This window comes from Erinaceus europaeus, chromosome 9 (genome assembly GCF_950295315.1).
Source record: "Erinaceus europaeus chromosome 9, mEriEur2.1, whole genome shotgun sequence".
NCBI lineage: Eukaryota > Metazoa > Chordata > Mammalia > Eulipotyphla > Erinaceidae > Erinaceus > Erinaceus europaeus.
The window spans coordinates 66,737,065-66,759,805 of NC_080170.1; the positions used below are offsets into that span (position 1 = coordinate 66,737,065).

The window sequence follows — 22,741 nt, forward strand, 5'->3', positions numbered from 1 at the left end:
TCGATGTTGTGGTCTCTCTCATTCTCTCTATCTCTTTCTCTGCTTAAAATTATTATATATAATTTATCATGAAATAGTATCATTCTTGGAAGGGGATGACTCATTTTCAAATGACTTCCTCATAAGTAAAATGCTTATACTTACAGGAAGCATGATTGGATTTCAAGCAACAGATGGAACTGCTTTTATTGACATGGTTTCAATTTCGTTGGCCATGCAGCACATTTCAGAAAGTACCACATGAAGCTGTAATGTGGTATCTGAAACAAGCCCCAGCTGAAGGGAAAGAATGTTAAAATGTGTCTCCTTTTCCCAGCTACATTTCCATAAAAGGCCAGATCTTCATAATTGGCCTTTTCCTTGGAAAACAGATTTTGTTCCATTCTTTATTTTGTTAATTATTATTTCTTTACTGCCAGCAGAGTTATCACTGGGCTCAATGATCCAGTACTCCTTGTGGCCGCTTTTTTTTTTTCATCTTTCTTTTCTGCCCCCCTCCCTTCTTTCTTCCTTTCATAGAGACAAAGAGAAATATAGAAAGGGAGAGAAAAAGAGGGAGATAGAAAAAGAGACAGCTACAACACTGTTCCATCATTCGTGAAGCTTTTCCCCTCCAGTGTGTGGAGGGAACATGGGTCCTCACACAAGATAATGTGTGTGCTCTACTCAATGTGCCACCACCAAACCCCACATCTTATTCAATTCATCTTCTTTTCTTCTTCTAGCACCTTGGAAGGTGCTTCAGCACTGAGTATGTCAGCTCTCTGACCCAGTTAGGTAAGGTTGGGTATGTGTGTGAAAGACTTGGTGTATGGGGGGGTAGGGGTGAGGCACACAGAGAACCGTTCTTTTTCATTTTGTCATGTATTTATTAGACAGTCATTTACAGTTTATATAAAGAATAAACATTGCCCTTGTATACACAAAAAAAATCCTGGTAAAACAAAGCAGCTACCCCTCTCCCCTCACATCCACACAATATATTCATTTTAGATCAGTTTCATCTTGAAGTCATCCAGTAAGACTAAAGGCCAAACACTTCAGGTCCTGGATAAAATAAGAAAATACTTGCAAGCCTTCTGGAACCTTGAGTCTGATAGCATCAGTAAGGGAGCCAACTTTGGATTTGTGAAAGAGATACATTCATCTCCAGTGACAGTTTCAAGCTCCCGTCAGCCTACTGGGTCAGAAGGTGGCATCAGTCACTACGGCATTATTCTCTTCAATTTTTCCATCATGTTTTTAAGTATATGAGCTTCTTCTCTGATCCTGACATGGACTTTGTTAATTGCTTTTGTTGGCATATCTGTTTCCTATAGGGTTGGATCTCAGATTCCAAAATCTCATGTCCAAACTTGCTGTCAGCAGAGAATTAACTCTACTTCTTTTTGGAAGGATCCTTGGTGGTCCTTGGCTTCTGGTGGCTGGACAGGTCCCTCAGCTCCATGACTAAGTAACCCAGGAGAGTTTTCACATCCTGCACCTGCTTAAGAAGCACCCCCATCTGATGATGGAGGAAAGGGTCTGACCTGAACTGAGAGGAGGAAGAACCTGAGTCCTCAGAGGAAGTTGCAGAAGGTGGAGGATCCTGGGAGTCTGTGTGGGCAGTTTCAGGAGCAGCCATTTTCTGGGGGGTTGGATTCATGCTGAGGGGTGCAATGGTGCTGGAGGGATCTGGAGTGGGGGCAGGGGCAGAAAACACAAAGTTGAAGTGTGGCTCTGATCCCAGCTCACACCCTCCGTCTCGTATTCCCTAAAGGTGGCTGTGGGGTCCTGGGTTACAGAGACTTGGGGATCCCTGTGTCTCCTCTGTTCCCACTTTGTAGCTGGAGCTTGAAACTCTGATTCTGCTTGAAAGTCTTTGATGATGTGACCTCACTGCCAGAGAGTCATGGGTGTTGGCCCATCCCTGCTTGGCTCAAGGCTAATCTGGTTCCCTGAGTGTGGGACCTGGGGCAACCTGTGTGTCATATCTGACCCAAAGCAATTCCTCCTCATTCCAGCCTGAGTGTCCCAGCTGCCCCTGCTGGCTTCTGGAGGACAAGCTCTCCTGTCCCTTCCAAAATCTTTCATATGACATAGTTTCCTGTGGCCCAAGGGTGACACAGTGGCTAAAACTTTGGATTTAAGGATACGAGGTTCTGAGTCCAATCCTTAGCAGTACATGTGCCAAAGAGCTACTGGTTCTCATTTTCGCTCTCTCTTATTGGTAAACAAATAAATCTGGAAAAAAATACACAGCTTCCAGAACATATTCTTCTGGATGATTTTCAGGTCACTTACAGCCACCTTCTTCTTCTATTACTATTACTACTCCTCCTCCTCCTCCTTCTCCTTCATATTCTTTGGTAAGCATGAATTATATTTGTTACTCTATCTCCACAGATAAATCTGAGGTCAAATAGAAGTGTCCTCAAAAATCAGAATTTGCAATGATGAAACATCTTACTTGGATAGTGTACTTGCTTTGCCCTGGGAGTGACCAAGGCTGGAGCCCAGTCTCTGTGCAGTGGAGGAAGCAGCAGTGCTGTGGTCTCTTTCTTTCTGTCTCTTTCTCTCTGAAGAAGTTGACCTGAAGTGGTGAAGCCTCAACAATGACAAATGATAGATAGATAGATAGATAGATAGATATGCAGCCTTCTTACTGGAGGCCCCTAGCATTGGACATGGACTCTGGACCCCACTTCTGCTACTAAACTCCTAGAGCTGATATTAAGTAAAGGGGCTGGTCTGATAATGAAGTGCTCAGTCCCCCCAAGTTGGGAGGAAGGGCTCTGGTCCCTCCAAGTCTTTTCCAAAGGCTCACTCCAGCAGCGCCCCACCCACTCCCTCCCTGCCCTGGCTCACCTTGCAGCCTGAGCTCTAGCCTTGGGCTCTGTTTCTGCACATGACTGTCCTCAGTGGCCACCTCACACCAGTAGGCCCCTGCGTGCAACCTGGTCACGGAGGGGATCTGGAACTGCGCAGAGGGGCCCGGGCCAAGCAGGGTGACCCCGTTCCGGTGGAAGGAGAAGAGGAGGCGGGTGGTCGACCTCTGTAGGGCCAGCTTCGCCAGGCAGCTCAGAGTGACCAGGTCACCTTCCTGGGGCTGGGCGGAGGGCGTGGCTCTCAGAACCGGGGCTGCAAACAGTTCTGGGGGAGGGGTCAGGAACACTCAGTCGCCCTCCACCGGTGACCCAGGGCAGCGAAGAAGCAGCACTTGTTCCCCCCTTTCTATCAGGGCGCAGCTCTCTTAGAACAGTGCTCTTTGGGACCACCGAAATAGCTCACATAGAGAGTAAGCTGCTCAACCCAGGTTCAAGCCTGACCCCCACACCACTGGAGAAAACTTTGGTGCTATAGTATCTCTCCTCTCTCCCACCATTCTGTCTCTACCTTTAAAAAAAATTGAAAAAAGAAAAAAAAAACAATAAAAAGGAAGAGTTCCCTTTGAGGGCTGAGAGCTGACTCACACGATTGAGAATGTCTTGCTGTGCCTGAAGACCTGAGCTTGAGCTCCAGCACCTTAATGGCAGCACCATAGATAGCACTGGTGAGCTCTATTCACGGTGGAGTTGTGCAGTGGTGTCTCTCCTCTCAGTGTCTCCCTTTCTCCTCTCTTCCTCTTTCTTCCCCTCTCTCGAAGGAATAAAGATTTTGGGCTAACAAAACAGCTCACCTAGATAGTACACCTGTTTGTTATGTGTGCAACCTAGGTTCAAGCCCATCCCAACAAGCCACATTGAAGTGAGTTTCAGTACTGTATTTCTTTTACCCTTTCTCTTTGTTCATATCTTTTAATTAATTAATTATTCAATTAATTAATTTTTATTTTAACCAGAGCACTGCTCAACTCTAGCTTATGATGGTTCTGGGGACTGAACCTGGGACACCAGAGCCTCAGGCATGGAAGTCTTTTTGCATAGCAATTATGCTATCTCTCCCAGCCCCAGTCCATCTCAATTTGAAAGAAAGAAAATAAAAGAAAAGAAAAGAAAAAAAAGAAAAGATAAGAAAAGAAATTTAGCTCAGAGCAGCAAAACCCCCGTGACAACCAAAAAAGTAAATAAATAATTCCCTGGGTTCTGGGAGGTGGTGCATCTGGTTGAGTGCACACATAATAGTGAACAAGGATCAAGATTCACGTCCCTAGTCCCCATCTGTAGGGGAAGCGTCATGAGCAGTGAAACAGTGCTGTAGGGGTCTCTCTTTCTATCCCTCCTATCTTCACTTTCTCTCTCAATTTCTTTCTGTCCTTGTCAGATAAATAAAAATAAACAGTTTTAATTTAATTTTTCTCTTTCTTTTTCTTTTTGCTAGAGCATTGTTCAGCTCTGGTGTGGTGGTGGTGGTGGGGTTTGAACCTGGGACTTCAGAGCTTCAGGCAGTGATAGTCTGTTTGCATAACCATTATGCTATTTACCCCTGCCCAATAAATAAATTTTAAAAAAGAATCCCCAAGTTCGGGCCTATCCCCCATCATATTGGAGGCTGCTTCAGTGCTTCTCTTGCTCTCTTAAAAAAACAAAAGCTCAGTAGTATTAGGCATTAGCTAAGCCCTACATTCATTCCCCAGAACAAAACAAGAGACCTTTTCACTTCTGCCCAGATAAGTAGACACGGGCTAGGAAAGACACAGACCAGCCACACCCTCAGTGACTGTAGGGAGATATAAATGTAGGTGTTGAGGAGCAAGCTAGACTCCATATTTGGAGGCCAGACCTCCACAGAGGAGGCTTTGAAACCTGGACAGGCAATTCTGCGGTGCAGCCTTTCTGGAACCCAGCCAGCCATCAGTCCCTTGCTCAGCCTTCCCTGTGATGATGCTCCCCTCCTCCTAGGGATGGCTCCCTATCACCCTGCTCCCATCCCACTGCTCACCTTGCACTGTGATGGCCACAGGTGAGGCCGTTTCTGGGCTCCCAGGCCCCAGGTTCCTGAAGACTCCTCTGCAGTGGTAGTGCCCACTGTCCCCCTCTCGTGCCACAGCTCTGGAGAACTCCCTGCTGGTCCCTGGGGGCCCCAAGGCCTGGCCGTTCCGGAAGAAGGTGACCTGGGCTAGGGGCCAGTCTTGCCAGGCCCGACAGTGCAGAACCAGTGGATCCCCTTCAAAGATGGGTCTTGATGGGGCTTGCAGGATCAGCCAGTCTGTAGCCCAAAGCGAGAGCTGAGTGTCCTGCTGCCTTCCTCAGGCCCCTCCTCCCCCAGTGCTGCCCAGGACATACTTCTCAAAATGTTCTGTATCCCCTTGTGGGAAGTGTGGACATTGTCTCAAGACCCTAGAACCCAAGTCACACTGGTTTCTGGGTGTTCTGCCCCCCACCAGGGCCTACACTGTGGGGTCACCTCCTGAGTGGGCCTGGGGGCTAGAAGAGAGATTTGAGGAGCGGCAGAGAGCCCCATATCTCACCATAGGACACAATCAGGTGGAAGGGCTCACTAAAGGTGTAGCCCTTGATCTGAAAATCAGCCTCCTCTGGGTTCTTCAGGTCATCCTTCTGGGGGGCACAGCGGCTGTCCTGGGTGCTTACTGGGTGGCCACACTGCAGCATGTTTACGCTGGCTGCTGAGGAGGGTGGGTGGGAGAGGAGCCAGACAATAAGGCTGTGACAGGGACACAGAGGACAAGAAATGATGAATCCCCACTACCACCACCCCCCACACACACATATGAGTAGCCTCTCCTCTAATAAACTGACCAAGTCCAGGAAGTGACACACTGGATAGAGTGCTGGACTCCCAAACATGAGGACCTGAGTTCAATCCCCGGCACCACATTTACCAGAGGGGTACTCTGGTTGTCTCTTTCCTCTCTCATTGAAAATAAATACATCTTTAGGAAGATAGGATCTTTTAAAAAATATTTTATTTATTTATTAATGAGAAAGATAGGAGGAGAGAGAGAGAGAGAGAGGAGAGAGAGAGAGAAAGAGAGAGAGAGAGAGAGAGAGCCAGACATCACTCTGCTGCATGTGCTGACAGGGGTTGAACTCAGGACCCCATATTGAGAGTCCAATGCTTTATCCATTGTTCCATCTCCTGGACCACAGAAGATCAGATCTTTAGGAGGCTCCCCTGGCAGAGTGAGTACACTGTTAATATGTGTAAAGATCTGGGTTCAAGCTTTAGGAGGGAGGTTTCATAATCAGTGATGTAGGTGGCTCTCCTCTTTGTCTCTCCTTCTCTATCTTTTAGCCTCTATAAAAGAAGAAGGCAGGGGTAGACAATATAATGGTTACGCAAAGGGACTCTCATGTCTGAGGCTCCAAAGTTCGAGGTTCAATCCCCTGAACCATCATAAACTAGAATTGAGCTCTGGTTAAAAAAAATTATTCAGGAAAGCATCTCTTTAACAAGTAATATGAAAAGAAGGAAGGGAGAGAAAGAGGTGAAGAAGGGGGTAGGAGGAGGAGAAGAAGAGAAAAATAAGTAGAAGGAGGAGGAGGTCAAGAAGGTGAAGGAGATGAAGCTGATCAAGCCTGATTTGCAAGCCACCTGGTGGACCTCTTTGGAGGGATGGACCTAACCTTGGGGACCCCAGGGATGGCAGGGAGGTTGGGGGACTCATGTGCATGACACCCAACTGCTGGTTCAGGAAGTCAATGTCCAAGACAGTGAGACAGTGGGGACCCCAGTGTGGGGACACAAGGCAGGAAGGAAGGGGGACAAGTCAGGTCCTAACCCCCAGCAAGCATATCTCTCATGCCCAGCACTCCTCCCTCTTCCAGTCATCTCCACCTTGACATCCTTTGCCCCTTGAGCTTCTCCTGGCCATGACCAAGCCCTTTCTAGGTCCTCCTCTTCACCCTGGCCCTCTTCCCAGCCTGCATTGCTAACTCTGAGAGGAATCTTCCTCTGTGCAATTTCTGGAATTCTCAAAATATCTCCTCCACCTACTCAAAGCATGTTGGGGCTATGTGTAAGCTTGATAGAGCTTAGGGAGAACTCCCCATCCTTGGATGGTGGTCTGAGAAGATACCCTCTTGGTTAGTCTCTCTCAACCAAGGTGAGCAAAGGGGAGAAGCTCAGACTTAGTTCTTTCCTTCTTGACTTTCAGGCCCACAGAAACCCCAATACTTCTCCCCATTAACTGCAGGCCACATGGCTGCCTACTTTAAGATTCACTTACTCAAAGTCACCTTCTGATCACAGAAGAACACACCTTATCACACACTCCTAGCAGTGCCCTTTGATGTCCTCAATTTGCATCAAACCTTGCTTATCTTCTCTCTGTCTTTCCTTAACTGGTTCAACCCCTCTCCTCCCCTCAAACGCCTTTGGGTAATTAAATGCCTGCATCAGGAGACTAATTATCTTGACCTTTATGTATCTGCATCAATTCTTGTCATACCAGCCCCCTACCATAGGGGCAAGCCAACCTTTAAGAAACCTGTAATTTCTGACATATTTCTATAATAATTCCCTTTGTTTGGTTTTCTATTTAACTCATGTCCACCTGCTAATAAACGAGATCTGAGCACGCTGCAGGTCTCCCCGGTGCCTTTTACTTCGTGTCGTCTCTTGCGCGAGAAAGAACCGGTCTGTTACCTTTCCCCTTGAGATCACCCCGCCAGAGACCCCGACAAAAGCACCTGTCAGTTCCATCTCTCTAACCCAGGAAATGACTTCCAGCCCCTCTAAATCCTCTCCTCTCTTCCTCCAGCACCCCCACCTTGACATTCATGAATACTTGGTTCTTTCTTCACACCTCCAGTCCCACCTGCCTTTATCCCCTTTCTCCTACCTGCCCCATGTGTTCACTGCCCCTGAGCAAGACCCCTCCATAACCCCCATGACATCAGAACTAGATGCTCTCATTGTACCCTCTCTCACTTCCCATATGCCAGAGCTAAGCAGTGCTCTGATCTTTCTCTATCTCTTGTAAAAATAAAAAAAATATTTTCCCCCTGTCACCAGACTTATCACTGGGGCTTGGTGCCAGCACTAAAAATCTACCACTCCCTTGGTATATTTCACCAAAGTAAAAGACTCTGGGGTGGGGGTGGGGAGGGTTCAGGTCCTGGAACATGATGGTAGAGCAGGACCTAGTAGGGGTTGAATTGTTATGTGGAAGACTGGGAAATATTATGCATGTACAAATTATTGTATTTTACTGTCAGCTGTAAACCATTAATCTCCCAATAAAGAAATTTAAAAAAATACCACTCCCAGTGGCCTTCTTCTCTCTCTCCCTCTCTCTCTTTCTCTTTCTCTTTCTTCCTTCCTATTTTATTGGATAGGACAGAGAAGAATTAAGAGAAGAGGGGGAGACAGAGAGGAGGAGAGAGCAACAACAGCAGATCTACTTCCCTGCTAGTGAAGTGTCCCCCTGCAGGTAGGGAGTGAAGGCTCAAACTCAGGTCCTTGCTCATGGTAATATGTGTGTATGTATGTGTGTGTGTGTGTGTGTGTGTGTGTGTGTGTGTGTGTGTGCTTAACCCTGTGAGCCACCATCTGACCCCAAACAAAATCTTTAAAAGTAAAAAAAAACCAAAAAACATAAAATTAAAAAAAAATGTATCTTGATTCCTGGCACTTTCATTCCATAAAGGATGTAGTAGGTAAAGGGACCTAGGGCTAGTACAGACATATTTATATGGAGAAAGAGATGGAAACAGAAACAGGCAGATAGGCAGAGTGAGAGTGAAGGAGACCACAACACCAAAGCTCCCTTCATGTGGTGGGGGCCATGCTTGCTATTTCACTGTCCCCATAGATATGTTTGGCCACAATACTAGGACTCTTTCCTTTAGTTCAATTAGCTGTTTAGTACAGTTGTGCTGAGACGAAGCATATGCCAAGAACCCAAAGAAATATGAAAAGATGGGAGTCAGGCGGTAGCACAGTGGGTTAAGCGCAGGTGGTGCAAAGCGCAAGGACTGGCATAAGGATCTCAGTTCAAGTTCCCAGCTCCCCACTTGTAGGGGAATTGCTTCACAGGGTCTGAAACAGGTCTACAGATATCTATCTTTCTCTCCCTCTCTGTATTCTGCTCCTCTCTCCAGTTTTCTCTGTCAACAATGATGACATCAATAACAACAACATTAATAACTACAACAATAAAACAACAAGGGCAACAAAAGGGAATAAATAAATAAATATTTAAAAAATTTAAAAAAGAAATATGAAAATATTAGAAAAAGATTAAAGGGATTGGGTGGTGGGTCTCATGGCTCAAACTCCTGGTCTCCACCAATATGGGGGCAGCTACATGAGCAGTGGAGCAGTGCTGCAGGTATCTCTCTTTCTCACTCTCTCTCACTTATATCAAAAAAATAAATAAAGTAAAAAAGAAGGAAGAAAAAAGAGAAAGAAAGAGAGGAAGAAAGGATAAAGTGTCCAAGTGGGCTATAGGAATGGTGGTAGAGTCATGTAGGCACTGAGTTCCTGCAATAACTCTAGTTACAAAAATAAATAAAATGAATTGAAACAGCATCCAGGGAGGTGGCTCACTAATGGGTCATAGGACTTGCAAGTGTGAGGTCCTGGTTTTGATCTCTGGCAATATATATGTCCAAAGGATGTATTGCACCCTCTCTTTCTCTCTCTATCTCTCTCCCTCTCTCTCAATAAATAGACAAATCTTTAAACAAGAAAGATTGTCCCAGATCTAAATATCTCTCAGTTTCCAGGACAACACAAACCTATGAAGAGGAGACTTCCGAGGGGAAGGAATAACAGTAAAGAGCATCACAGCAGCCCATCTGAGTAGAAAAGAGGGTCTCAAGAGACTTGCTGGAGAAGACACCCCTAGGCCTGGACTCATGGGTGCCTGAGTCCAGAAGGAAGGCCCAGGAGGCAGGAGAGGGGAGCTCTGGAGGCAGGAAAGATTCTGGGATGTGAGTGTGTGACATAAGCAGCTTGGTCCCCACCCATCAGTGCAGAGGGCAGACTGTGTGTCAAGATCAGGGCTGGCTGACTGGAATGATGGGAACCTCTCTGACACTGAATCTACTTCAAGGGCTCACAGATGTGACAGGGAGATCATTTAGGCGGTTCTTGGGGAGCCCAGGTCTGAAATGACAAAGTGGTGTTCTAGGACACTATTAGTTATGTCTCTGGGGAACAATTGCTCTGCGAACAATCAAGAAGGTACATGTTCCACACTTGACTGACCACAGTTAGAAGATGGAAGGAGATGAATCTGTGGTAGGAGGTGTCTCCCAAGTCTCTAGCGACAATCCAGTATAATCAGGACACACAGGGCCATAGGCACAGAGGAGCTCAGCCTTGCTTATTCTGCCCTGAGCTATCTGGAAACACACATGTAGTTATCTTTGCATGATATTTGAGTGTGAAACTCAAAAGCATGATTAGGGGATAGGACCTGGGACTTAAATATAGTGCTAGTGATCAAACTTACACAGACAGAGCAGCTCACTAGGGTAAGTGTATAAAGAAAGGAAGATAAATTAAAATCATACTTACATGGGGCCAAGTGGTAGCACACTTGGTTGAGTACAACATTATAGTGCTCAAGGGTCTGGGTTCAAGCCCCCACACACATCCCCATCAGCAGGAGGAAGTTTCACAAGCAGTGAAACATTGATGTAACTCTTTCTCTCCCCTCTACCTCACCTTTCCCTCTTAATTTCTCTATGTCTCTATCCAAAATAAATAAATTAAATGTTTTTTTAAAAACAATAAAGAATAAATACGACTGGGAGTTGGGTGGTTGCACAGTGGGTTAAGCTCAGGTGGCGCAAAGTGCAAGGACTGGCGTAAGGATCCTGGTTCGAGCCCCCAGCTCCCCACCTGCAGAGGAGTTGCTTCACAGGCAGTGAAGCAAGTCTGCAGGTGTCTATCTTTCTCTCCCCCTCTCTGTCTTCCCCTCCTCTCTCCATTTCTCTCTGTCCTATCCAACAATGATGACATCAATAATAACTACAAAAAAAAAAAAAAAAGGGAAACAAAAGGGAATAAATAAATATTTTTAAAAATTCTTAAAAATAAGTAAATAAGACTACAATTACAGAAAACCCAAATCTTGAAAGAAGAGAAAAGAAGACACCAAGGGAACCAAAAGAAGAAACCAGAGTCCAAGGACAAGTGGCATGTGAACACCAGGGACATGGAGAATGCAAGAAAGAATAAGAGGTCACCAGAGCCCAGCACAGTGAACAAGATTAATGGAATAAGACCTAATGAATATGCAATGATTTGGCCAATGAAGAGGTCAAGAAGTGGATTCAAGGGCTAAGCTGATGACTGAGTGAGAAATGAAGACATGGAAAGAGCAAGTCCAGCTGACTCTTTGCCAAAACTTATCTGAGAAACAAGTTGGAATGGCAGCCAAAGAGGAAACTTTTATAATGGGGAAGGTTTGAGGATTTGGAACTGAGAAAGAGCCATTCCATCCCACACCCCAAATTCTCTCCTTCCTATCCCACCCAGAACTGCTTCCTCTTGGGGTGGGGATGGCAGAAGTTGATCCATATTTCTCCCCTTCTCTGCCTCCTTTCCAGGAGGCAGGCTGTGTACACCCCACACCAACAGCATCTTACTCACCCGGTTTCTTACTCACCCAGCAGCATCTGTGCTGCCCAGAGCACAGTGAAGGAGAGGTAGAAGCCCACAGCCTGGGGGACACAGCCCAGCTTCATGGTGCTAGGATCTCTTGCAACCTTGAATACTTTGTTGTTCCACACAAAACTCAAATTAGAAAAGAGGAAGTAGACCTAACTGTCTCATTGCCTTGCATCTGGGGTATAGTCTCACTGCAATGATTGGCTTGAAGCGCTCAGTGTTGACCAGGTTTCTTCTGATCCCCTCTGTCTCTTTGGCACTGTGAATGCAATGACAGCACCCTCATTTGTTTAAGAATCTCCCATTGGATCAGGGGTCACTTAGAGAGCAAGGTAGCACTGGAACTTGGGTGGGTATGTGAGGCTTATACTCTTGTGAAACTGTATATACTCCCAAGTTTTGATAGTTTGCCAACCACTGGTAAGTCAATAAGAATGGCTTGAAAAAAAAGGGGGTGAGGGGGAGTCGGGCGGTAGCACAGTGGGTTAAGCACACGTGGCTTGAAGTGCAAAGAACAGCATAAGGATCCTGGTTTGAGCACCCGGCTCCCCACCTACCAGTCTACCGGTGTCTATCTTTCTCTCGCCTTCTCTGTCTTCCCCTCTTCTCTCCATTTCTCTCTGTCCTATCCAACAATGAAGACATCAACAACAATAATAACTACAACAATAAAACAAGAGCAACAAAAGAGAATAAATAAATATTTTTAAAAACTCCTTACATTAAAAAAAAGAAAAAGAAGGGGGAAACAATGAGTTGGCAAGATAGTTCATGTGTCATGCATGTTTCCTCAGGTTCAACCCTGGCTTCACTGCATTGAGGAGAGGAAAGCTTTGGTGCTGTGTCACCTTTTTCTCCATACTTTGACCTCTGCCTTTATTTCTTCTTCTTCTTCTTTTTTTTTTAATATTTATTTATTTATTTATTCCCTTTTGTTGCCTTTGTTGTTTTATTGTTGTAGTTATTATTATTGTTGTTGTTGGATAGGACAGAGAGAAATAGAGAGAGGAAGGGAAGACAGAGAGGGGGAGAGAAAGATAGACACCTGCAGACCTGTTTCACCGCCTGTGAAGCGACTCCCCTGCATGTGGGGAGCCGGGGGTTTGAACTGGGATCCTTAAGCCGGTCCTTGTGCTTTAGTGCCATGTGCGCTTAATCCACTGCACTATTGCCCGACTCCCCTTCTTTTTTAAAAATATTTATTTATTCCTTTTTTTGTTGCCCTTGTTGTTTTATTGTTGTTGTTATTGATGTCGTTGTTGGATAGGACAGAGAGGAATGGGGGGAGGAGGGTAAGACAGAGAGGGGGAGAGAAAGATAGATACCTGCAGACCTGCTTCACCACCTGTGAAGTGACTCCCCTGCAGGTGGGGAGCCCGGGGCTCAAACTGGGATCCTTACACCTATCCTTGCGCTTAGTGCCACCTGTGCTTAACCCGTTGCGCTACCGCCCGACTACCTCTTCCTTTCTTTTTAATTTAATTTCATTTATTGGATAGAGACAGAGAGAAATTGAAAGGAAGGGGGAGAGAAAGGGAAAGAGACATCTACAGTACTGCTTCACTGCTTCTGAGGTTTTACCCCTGCCAGTGGGGACCAGAGGCATGAACCCTAGTCCTTGACATTGTAACATGTGTGCTCAAGCAGGTGTGCCACCACCAAGCCCCTTTCTTTTTTAAAAATTTTATTTATAAAATGGAAATATTGACAAGACCATAAGATAAGAGGGGTACAACTTCACACAATTCCCACCACCAGAACTCCCATCCCATCCCTTAAAAGCTTTCCTATTCTTTATCCCTCTGGAACCATGGACCCAGGATCATTATGGGTGCAGAAGGTGGAAGGTCTGGTTTCTATAATTACTCCTCTGCTGAACATAGGCATTGGCAGGTCGATCCATACTCCTAGTCTACCTCTCTCTTTCCCCAGTGGGGCAGGGCTCTAGAGAGGTGGGGTTCTAGAACACATTGGTGAGGTCATCTGCTTATGGAAGTCAGGTTGGTGTCATGGTAGCATCTGTAACTTGGTAACTGAAAAATCATTAAGATATAAAGCAGAGTAAGTTGTTGGGAATATAAAGGCAAGACTATAACAGATGATATTTGGGGTCTCCGTTTTAGAAAAAGCTAGTAGGTCTATTTTAGTTATATTCTAAGGGGCTCATGACTTTACTAATTTTTGCCAGAGCCTAACAGTTAAAATGCAGGTGGACTAAAGGTATTGTCTGGGGAGATGGTGTCAGACTTGAGAATAGGACTAGAAAGCTGGATCAGGGAAGAGAGTAGCTCCCAAATATGGGAATAGTACATAAATATTGTTGGCTGTAAATCCCATTGATTTGATCTGGGGCACCAGGCCCCTTTCTTCCCTTTTTGTTTTTCCCCCCACCAAGGTTATCACTGGGGCTCAGTGCCTGCACAATAAATGTACTACTCTCAGTGGATCTTCCTTCCTTCTTTCCCTCCTCCCTCCCTCCCTCCCTTCCTCCCTCCCTCCCTCCCTCCCTCCCTCCCTTCCTTCCTTCCTCTACCTTTTCCCCCCCTTCTTTCTTTTTACTTGGTAGTATAGAGAGAAATTGAGGGTGGTGGGTAGGGAGAAAGAAATGTCTGCAGTCCTGCTTCCCAGATTTTGAAGCTTCCCTTCGCAAGTAGGAACCAGAGACTGAACCTAGGTCCTTGCACATGGTAATGAGTGTATACAACTGGGTGTGCCACCACCCAGCTGGGGAGACCTCTTTCTAGCTGAAAAAAAGAATTGGCCCAGAGTTGTGAAACCCTGGAGATGATTTAAAAATAAAAAAAAAAGAGGAGGAAGAAAAGAAAGAAAAGAAGGAAGAGAAGAGGAGGAGCTAGAGGAGGAATGAAAAAACTAAGAGACCAATAACTATAAAATAAAATAAAATTTTATTAAAAATAAAATCTATTTTTGAGAGAGGTTGAAAAACAAAATAAAAACAAACAAACAAATAAAAAACTTGAGCTCAGAGGTCTTGCAAAACCTGCACTTGCTTCATCTCCCATAGGCCTTCACCCATACTCTGGAGGAGGTCGGTGCAGACTGGAACTTCCCTGAAGGGTGCAGAGAAACTCTAGGAGAGCAATAAAGAAGATTCAGATTTCTTACCCAGTTCTGCTCCACACATTCTGCATCTCTAGTGACCAGACACAAGACAGGTCAGGGCACCAAATCTAGGTTGGTCCCTGCACACACATGTCTCCCACAAATGTCTAGATGCTGGGTCTCAGCTCTGCTTCTGCAGAGTAGCTGAGACTGCTTACTAGCTGGAGCTCTGAGCAAGAGGCAGAAGCAATCCTCCCTAGAAAGAGGAGAAGGGGGGAAAAAAATCCATCTCCAGAGAAGCCAGCACCTGGCTCAGGGCCTGGGCTCATGGCCAAGACTGGAGCCACTGATCCTGGGGAAATTTGAGGCAGAGTCATCAGAGAGATCCAGAAAACCAAGGAGACTCCATATGGGGGTGCAGGGGTTGCCTTGAGGAGGACAGGGTCCCTGCTTTTGAGTGTTGGCTTCAGATAGAGGCCTCCTCTAAGGCAGTTGAGTCCGCATCTCTTCATAAGGGCCCCTTCCTCTGTCCTCTGCCTCACCCCCCACACACACCCCTAAGAGCCATAGGAAATGAGGCAGAGCAACCCTTCAGCCATGCAAAACCATCAGTCAGGGTGATGGGTGCAGACAGGCATGCATGAGCACACTGTTCTCCATCTAAAATAGGCATGCCGAAAACATTTTCCACTACACAGAGGGGTGTGGTGCGGTGCAGATGTCCCCATGGGGGACCCAGGTGGGTTGAATCTGGGTGTGGGGCAGGCAGTGAGGCAGGAAGCCCTGTAACTGATGCAAAGCCCCCGCTCCATGTGCAAAGCTTCTCTCCACCCCCTCCATGTACCTGCTCAGAAGAGGAAGACAAATCCTGACAGCCTTTAGGAAAAAAAAAGTTTTTTTGGTCCATTGAGGCATTTTATTTGCACTTATGTATTATATCCCTAGAGAAAGAATCCCAGGATTTTCCCTCCTGTGTGTTTTTGTCTTGATTCTTCATGGTCCATGATGCCAGCTCAGGTTGTCAGTACAATGAAACCAAACTTACGAGATGGGAGCAGCTTATTTTGCCATTTTTCTAGGTCTTTGAGCTGCACATCAAATCTGGGGTTGATCACTCCACACTTGTTTAATCTGCCAATGAAGTTCACGACAATTTTCCCAGCTCTGTGATCATCAGTGATTTCAAATTTGCCAATTTAACCATGCTTCATCATCACAGTTAGAAACCGGACAATGACTTTAGAGCACGGTATAATAAGAACCTGTCGTTTGCTTCTTTTTTTGTCATTGTTGATGGTCTTGAGAGTATCGGCCAGGATATTCATGCACACCATTATGAAGGCATGGAAAGATGGTGGAAAGAGCAGGAAAAAAAATTTTTTTAAGATAAAAGATGAGGGGGGGTAGATAGCATAGTGGCTATGCAAAAAGACTGTCATGCTTGAAGCTCTGAGTCCAAGTTCAACTACCCCCATACCAACATCATCCAGAGCTGAGCACTGCTGTGGCAAAAACTGAGAGAGAGAGAGAGAGAGAGAGAGAGAGAGAGAGGGAGAGAAAGAGAGAGAGAGAGAGTCCACAACATCAAAGCTTCTTCATTGTAGTGGGAGCCAGGCTCAAACCTGGATTGTGCATATGGCAGAGCAGTGAGCTATTTCATGAGCTTTTGTAGGAAAATTTAAGGGCAAGTGACCATCTCCCCCTGCCTCCCCCCACATACCCCTAACAGGTGTATAAAACACAGATCAAAGGAATAAACACGTGCTGAGGGACTTGGAAACCAAATACAGAGCTGTTGGCCTTGCCTGCCAGACCCTCTCTTAAACTGTCCTTACAGAGATACAGTATCTAGATGGGGACTCTCCCTCAGACACACCACCACAGTATCCCACTCTCAGTAAGGGGAGAGAGAAGGCCTCCAGAAATAATGGCTGAAATTGTCATAGTCCTTACACTTAGGTTCAACAATATTTCCAGATATTTATTCTCTCTTGAGGTCTGATGAATGAACCACTTACAAATAGATGGGATTCCTGGGTGAAATCACTAGTGGATCTGCTTATGTCGTTGGAAATTGAGACTCAGTTCGCTGAATTCCTTCTGACACCGAGATTGTCCCAGAATTTCCACCAGAAGCTGGGCAAGTCCTTGCCCTCAACACCTCTCAAAACCAGTTAGGCCTGTGGCATTGTTCCCAGAGGCTGCTCCTCACTTCTTCTTTTTTACTTATTTATTTTCCCTGTTGTTGCCCTTGTATTTTTTTTATTATTGTTGTTGTTATTGTTGTTGTTGCCACTAGACAGGACAGAGAAAAATGGAGCGAGGAAGGGAAGACAGAGAAGGGGAGAGAAAGACAGACACCTGCAGACCTGCTTCACAGCCTGTGAAGCAACTCCCCTGTAGATGGGGAGCCGGGGCTCCAACCGAGATTCTTACGTGGGTCCTTGCGCCCAGCGTGTGCTTAACCCGCAGCGCTACTGCTGGACTCTCTGTTCCTCACTTCTAACTAGCAAACTGATGCCTTTTTTTTTTAAATTGATTTAATGATTATCAACAAAACTGTAAGATAAGAGGGGTACAATTCCCACCACCAGAGTTCCATATCCCATCTCCTCCATTGGAAGCTTTCCTGTTCTTTATCCCTCTGGGAGCATGGACCCAAGTTCATTATGGGGTACAGAAGGTGAAGGTCTGGCTTCGGTAATTGCTTCTCCTATGGAGATGGGTGTTGGCAGGTCAATCATGCTCCCAGCCTGTTTCTATCTTTCCCTAGTGAGGCAGGGGTCTGGAGAGGTGAAGTTCCAGGGCACATTGATGGGGTCATCCATCCAGTGAAGTCAGGTTGGCATCATGGTAGCATCTGCAACTTGGTGGAACTCTGTGCCTTCTTTGTCCTTTTCAGCCTCTGTCTGCCAGCCTAAGGGTGGGTTATATGTCTCTGTCTTGGTTCCATTTTGACCTCTCCTCCATACTTCCTCCACCACTGGTCTGGAAATGCTGCCCTCACCCGAAATCCCCAGGTTTAAAGCAGGCTTCTTGCAGAGCATATGCCAGGTGTTGTTTTCAAGCTGCCATCTTGGCTCTGCCCCCTAGTGCCTGTTTTTTCTCCATTTCTAGTTGAGTAGCTAAACATACCACCACTCTTTTTTTCCCCCTTTTATACCAACAGTGAAACGAGTCTCATACATGGAAGACATTTACTTTACTGTTATCAGATTCTCAGGCAGAGAGACAGCACACACCGAGGCTTTAATGTTGGAAGCAGCGTTTATTCTGTGAGCAGGCCCAGCCCGAATTGTGTCCACAAAAGACTGGGCCCTGAGCATAATGGCACTGGCCCTTTTATACAGTTGTCAACTTTCCCATAGTAACTCCTAGTGACAGGCTTAGCAAATTACTTTTTCTTTTGTGTATATACAGAGTACAACTTGTTTGTGTTATCAGCAGACTCTGGGGCAGCAGTAGCAGATTCTAAGTCTGCTGACTAAGGGCACTTTGATAAGAGTGATAGAAAGCCCTGTTTATGCTGAGAGGAAGGGGATATGGCCATCAACTGCATTTTTTTTTTTTTAACTAAAAAGTTAACCTTTGCTTTCCTCTTTAAAAGTAAACCCTTTCAGGGGCCAGGCAGTGGCATACTTGGTTGAGTGTATACAGTCTAGTGCACAAGGACCCAGGTTCAAGTCCCTGGTCCCCACCTGCAGGGGGAAAGCTTCATGAGAGGTGAAGCAGGGCTACAGGTGTCTTTCTGTCTCTATTTCTACATCTCCTCTCTCAATTTCTCTGTCTCTATCCAATATTAAATAAATAAAAATATTTAAAAATGGGGGCTGGGCAGTAGCGCAGTGGGTTAAGCACACATGGCACAAACTGCAAGGGCCGGCGTAAGGATCCTGGTTCGAGCCTGCAGCTCCCCACCTGCAGGGGGGTCACTTTGCAAGCTGTGAAGCAGGTCTGCAGGGGTCTATCTTTTTCTCCTCTTCTCTTTCTTCCTCTCCTTTCTTGATTTCTCTCTTTCCTATCCAACAACACCTATAACAATAATAACTACAACAAGGGCAACAAAATGGGAAAAATGGCTTCCAGGAGCGGTGGATTCATAGTACAGGCACCGAGCCCCAGCAATAACCCTGGAGGCAAGAAAAAAATATTTAAAATTAAAGAAAGAGGAGGAGAAAGAGGAGGAAGAAAGAAGGAAGGAAGAGAGACAGTGAGCCAGTGTTGCACAACACATCTCACTTTGGACTATATCCAGAGATGCCAAACCTAAGATATTAACCTTCCAACTTCAACAGTCTGGTGAGACTGTTCCTAAAACATGGGACTCCCTAGTTCCATTTCAAATGGTGCACTCCCTAACAAAGTTATAGACCCTAGATATAGACCAGGGCTTAGAGGACAGGGTACATGTATACATGTATCTATAAGTTAGGGGAAACTGTAGACCTCAAAGTAAAAGTTCTCAGTAGTTTGCTGTGATTAGACTTGACTTAATAAACTCAGCAAACAAGTAGAAAGACCAAAAGAAGACACCATAAAGTGTCTAATCAAATATTTACTCTTAGGTATAGATACCTTCTCCCCTTCCCTCCACTTCCCTCATTCACTGTATCTACTAAGTTAACTACACAAAGAAAGAGATATCCCCTAATCTCTCCTGATAGCAACAGCATTAATCTCACCCTCTTGATCATCTTTTTCAAAATATTTATTTATTTATTTATTTATTTATTCATGAAGAAGATAGGAGGAGAAAGAGAGAAAGAACCAGTCATCACTCTAGTACATGTGCTGCCAGGGATTGAATTTAGGACCTCATGTTTGGGAATCTATAACTTTATCCACTGTGTCACCTCCCAGACCACAACCCCTTGATAGTCTTTAGAAGAAATACTGTATACAATGGGCAAAGCAGTATACTGGTAAAAGTATATATATCAACTAAAGGACAGTTGTTATCCCCTATGACAACTCCTATTATAATCATCAAACAAGTAAAATGCAATAAAACTTAAGGCTAACTTAAATCCCACTTAAACCCTAGGTCTCTTTCCTCTCCAACTTGAGGCCAGATCCTATAAACCCAAAACTGGTTTGGATACAACAAATGCTACTCAGTGATTTAACAACTGGGGCAAAGTCTAACCTCATCAGATGAAGAAATGACTACAAAATCTAGATAAGGGCAAGAGACCAAATCACTTTAATGATGGCCTTTTTGGTCAATACTAGGCCACTTCATCATCTGGGGCTCTATTCAGGGGATCCTTGGATTCCCACAAATATATGATGGGTCTAGACTTTAATAGATTTCTCTCTCTCTACCATCACTGATCACTTCCATCAGGAACATCATCATAAGCCCTCTTGTGGGCTTCTCCAGGACCTTGCCCTCACTGTAGAGCAGCAATTGTAGGGACTGTCCCACTCTCTGAAGGGAGGCTGGGTGAGTCTACCCTGCCACTCGAAGAAGACTGGTCCTAAAATGAGTTAAGCTTACAATGTTCCTAGCTGTAACCATGAACTGTGAGCTTAAACTAACATAGACTCACAGGTCACACAGGCTCCTGTGCTAAATGTGAATATATATGGGCCCTAGGTCAGATTGATGGGGTAAGCAGTTAATGGTATTTATATACTTTCCTCATGTTCAGGAGATATTCTCTGTCCTAATTCAGCTTTCTAGCCCTATTCTTTCTTTATTTTTTAAATTGTTTATTTATAAAAAAGAAACATTGACAAAACCATAGGATAAGAGGGGTACAGCTTCACACAATTCCCACCACCAGACCTGTAGGACTTTGTGAAAGCTTGGTAGAGCTTAGGGGAGCTCTCCCATCCTTGGATGGAGGTCTGGAAAGACACCCCACTTGTTGGCCTCTCCCGTATAGGGATGAGCTAAGAGGGAAAAGTCTTCCATGACTCAGTTTCCCCTTGTTAGTCTCTCAAGCCCACAGAAAGCCTACAAGCCTCTCACACTTAGTTCCCCCTGCTAGCAGGCCAAATGGCTGCCTGCTTGAGGGTTCACTCAATGTTCACATGTTCACTATATGTTCACCTTTTGATCATATAGGAGAACACACTCTATCCCTTGCCAGTACCTTGGCAGTGAGACCCCCACATCTATTTCCTTGCTTTTCTTTGATATCTATGATTTACATCAAGTTTTGTCGCTCTCTGTTTCATCTCATTCTACTGGTTTAGCTACTATGTTTTTCTTAATACCTTTGGAAAATTAACGTGCCCGCATCATGGAGACTAATTGTTCTGACCTTTTGGTATCACATCAATTATTGTCATTCCTACCCCTCCCCACTATAGGGGCATATTCTGACATATGTGAAAAATGTCCTTAGTTCTGTTTGCTATAAAGCCTTGTGTTCTACCCTAAATAAACAGAGGTTCATACGAGGATCTATCCTGGCGTTTCCTGTCTTTGTACGTGGTCACTAGAACCAGTAGCAGAAGGACAGCAGCTTACCTCCTGGCTGGAGGAACTCCACGTGAGCGCCAGCACAGACCTCTGTATAGCATCCCCTCCACTGATAGCTTTCCTATTCTTTAACCCTCTGGGAGGTCCTCTGGGAGTATGGACCCAAGATCATTGTGGGATACAGAAGGTTGAAGGTCTGGCTTCTGTAATTGCTTCCCCGCTGAACATGGGCTTTGACAGGTCGAGCCATACTCCCAGCCTGTCTCTCTCTTTCCCTAGTGGGGAAGAGCTCTGGGGAGGTGGAGCTCCAAGGCACATTGGTGGGGTTGTCTGTCCAGGGAAGTCTGGTCGCATCCTGCTAGCATCTGGAACCCGGTGGCTGAAAGGAGAGTTAGTATACAAAGCCAAACAAATTGTTGAACAATCATAGACCTAAAGGCTGGAATAATGCAGATGAAGTGTTGGGGGGGGGGTCCTCCATTTTGTAGATAGCTAGTAGGCATGTTTTAGTTATAATTCAAAGGGCCTATAGCTATACTAGTGTTTTGTTTTTTTGTTTGTTTGATTTTTTTTTTTTTGCCTGAGCCTGAAATTTGATATGCAGGTGCATCCTAATTATTGTCTGGGGAGATGATGTCATGGCTGGGAAAAGGACCAGAAAGCTGAATCAGGGAAGAGAGCAGCTCCCTAATATGGGAAAGGGGTATAAATATTGTTGATTGTAAACCCCATAGATCTGATGTGATCTGGGGCCCATAATTAGCTTAGGAGCCTGTGTGACCTTTACATCCCTCTAGATCTGAGATCACATTCTGTGGTCATGAGTAGGAACATTCCGTGCTGCCCCAGTATTGACCCATCTTCCTCAGGTGTAGCGTAAAGTATGGTTGTCCATCCTCCCTTTGGTGGATGGAACATTCTCTACCATTGTTGATCCAAGTTGAAGGCAAGGTCCAATGGGGGCCCACAAAGGGGTCTATTTTGTTGTTCCTGATAGAAATGACCAGTAACAACGGAGAGAGGTATTTATTTGAGTTCTAGGCCCATCAAGTCTGTTTTGGAACCTCAGGACTCCCTGAGTAGGCCCCCAGATGGTGGAATGGCCTGATAGTGACTAAAGAGTCATCATTAAAGTATGCCAGTTTCTCCCCTTATTCAGCTTTTGTAGTCCTTGCTTTGATAAGGTTAGCTTTGGAGTGAGTGGGAGAACTGTAATAGGAAGTAGGTGAGGAGGGTATCTAAGTCTAAGTGGAAACTATCTCATTATGAAGTTGATACTGACTCACTACAGACTATTGTGTATTTTTGCTTTCAGGTATATATTTTGCCCTAGTTTATGGATACATGTGAACATATGCTCTATCTTATGGGACCTGGCCTATATCTAGGTTTTGGGACTTTGTTAGCAAGTGAACCTCCTGGGATGGAATTAGAGAATACCATGAAAGGAAAGGTCTCACCCGAGTGATGAGGGTGAAGGGTTGGCAATCCATGCCTGACGTCTCTGTACGCAGTCTGAGGTGAAGCAAGCTGAAATGGTACTCGTTGCGTTGATTTAGGTTAGGATTGGTGGATGTAAAATCATTTGGCCTGACTTGAGAGAAGCATGCAGGGAAGTGAGCCCCACCCCAGAGGTTCCAGGATTGGGAGAAACATATGCTCTATAGAGGAAGTGAAAGGTTCCTGTTGTCTTAGGGTTTAAGAAGACAATAGATAGTTATTGGAATAATCACATTGTTT

General features: G+C 45.3%; 1 protein-coding gene across 6 annotated transcripts; it reads right to left on the minus strand.

The window, feature by feature from the left end:
- Positions 1-855: 855 nt before the first annotated feature.
- FCRLA (Fc receptor like A) lies at positions 856-11,679 on the minus strand. Of its 6 annotated transcripts, none has more exons than XM_060198103.1 (5): positions 11,504-11,671; positions 5,390-5,542; positions 4,861-5,127; positions 2,848-3,132; positions 856-1,674 (listed from the first exon to the last, which is right to left on the minus strand). In XM_060198103.1, exons 1-5 carry the CDS (start codon positions 11,580-11,582, stop codon positions 1,379-1,381), a joined length of 1,080 nt encoding a protein of 359 aa, XP_060054086.1. In that variant the 5' UTR covers positions 11,583-11,671; the 3' UTR covers positions 856-1,378. The 6 variants fall into 6 exon arrangements, with proteins under 6 accessions (XP_060054086.1, XP_007533366.2, XP_060054087.1 ...); XM_007533304.2 differs by having other exon boundaries at positions 5,390-5,545; positions 11,504-11,670; XM_060198104.1 differs by having other exon boundaries at positions 5,390-5,545; positions 11,488-11,613.
- Between the last annotated feature and the right edge of the window lie 11,062 nt (positions 11,680-22,741).

Coding starts and splice junctions, on each gene's coding strand:
- FCRLA (XM_007533304.2), bottom strand. CDS start 11,582: ATGAAGCTGGGCTGTGTCCCCCAGGCTGTGGGCTTCTACCTCTCCTTC. Junction 5,128..5,389: donor CCACCTGATTGTGTCCTATG/GTGAGATATGGG, acceptor TTTGGGCTACAG/ACTGGCTGATCCTGCAAGCC. Junction 3,133..4,860: donor TGTGGCCATCACAGTGCAAG/GTGAGCAGTGGG, acceptor CCCCTCCCCCAG/AACTGTTTGCAGCCCCGGTT.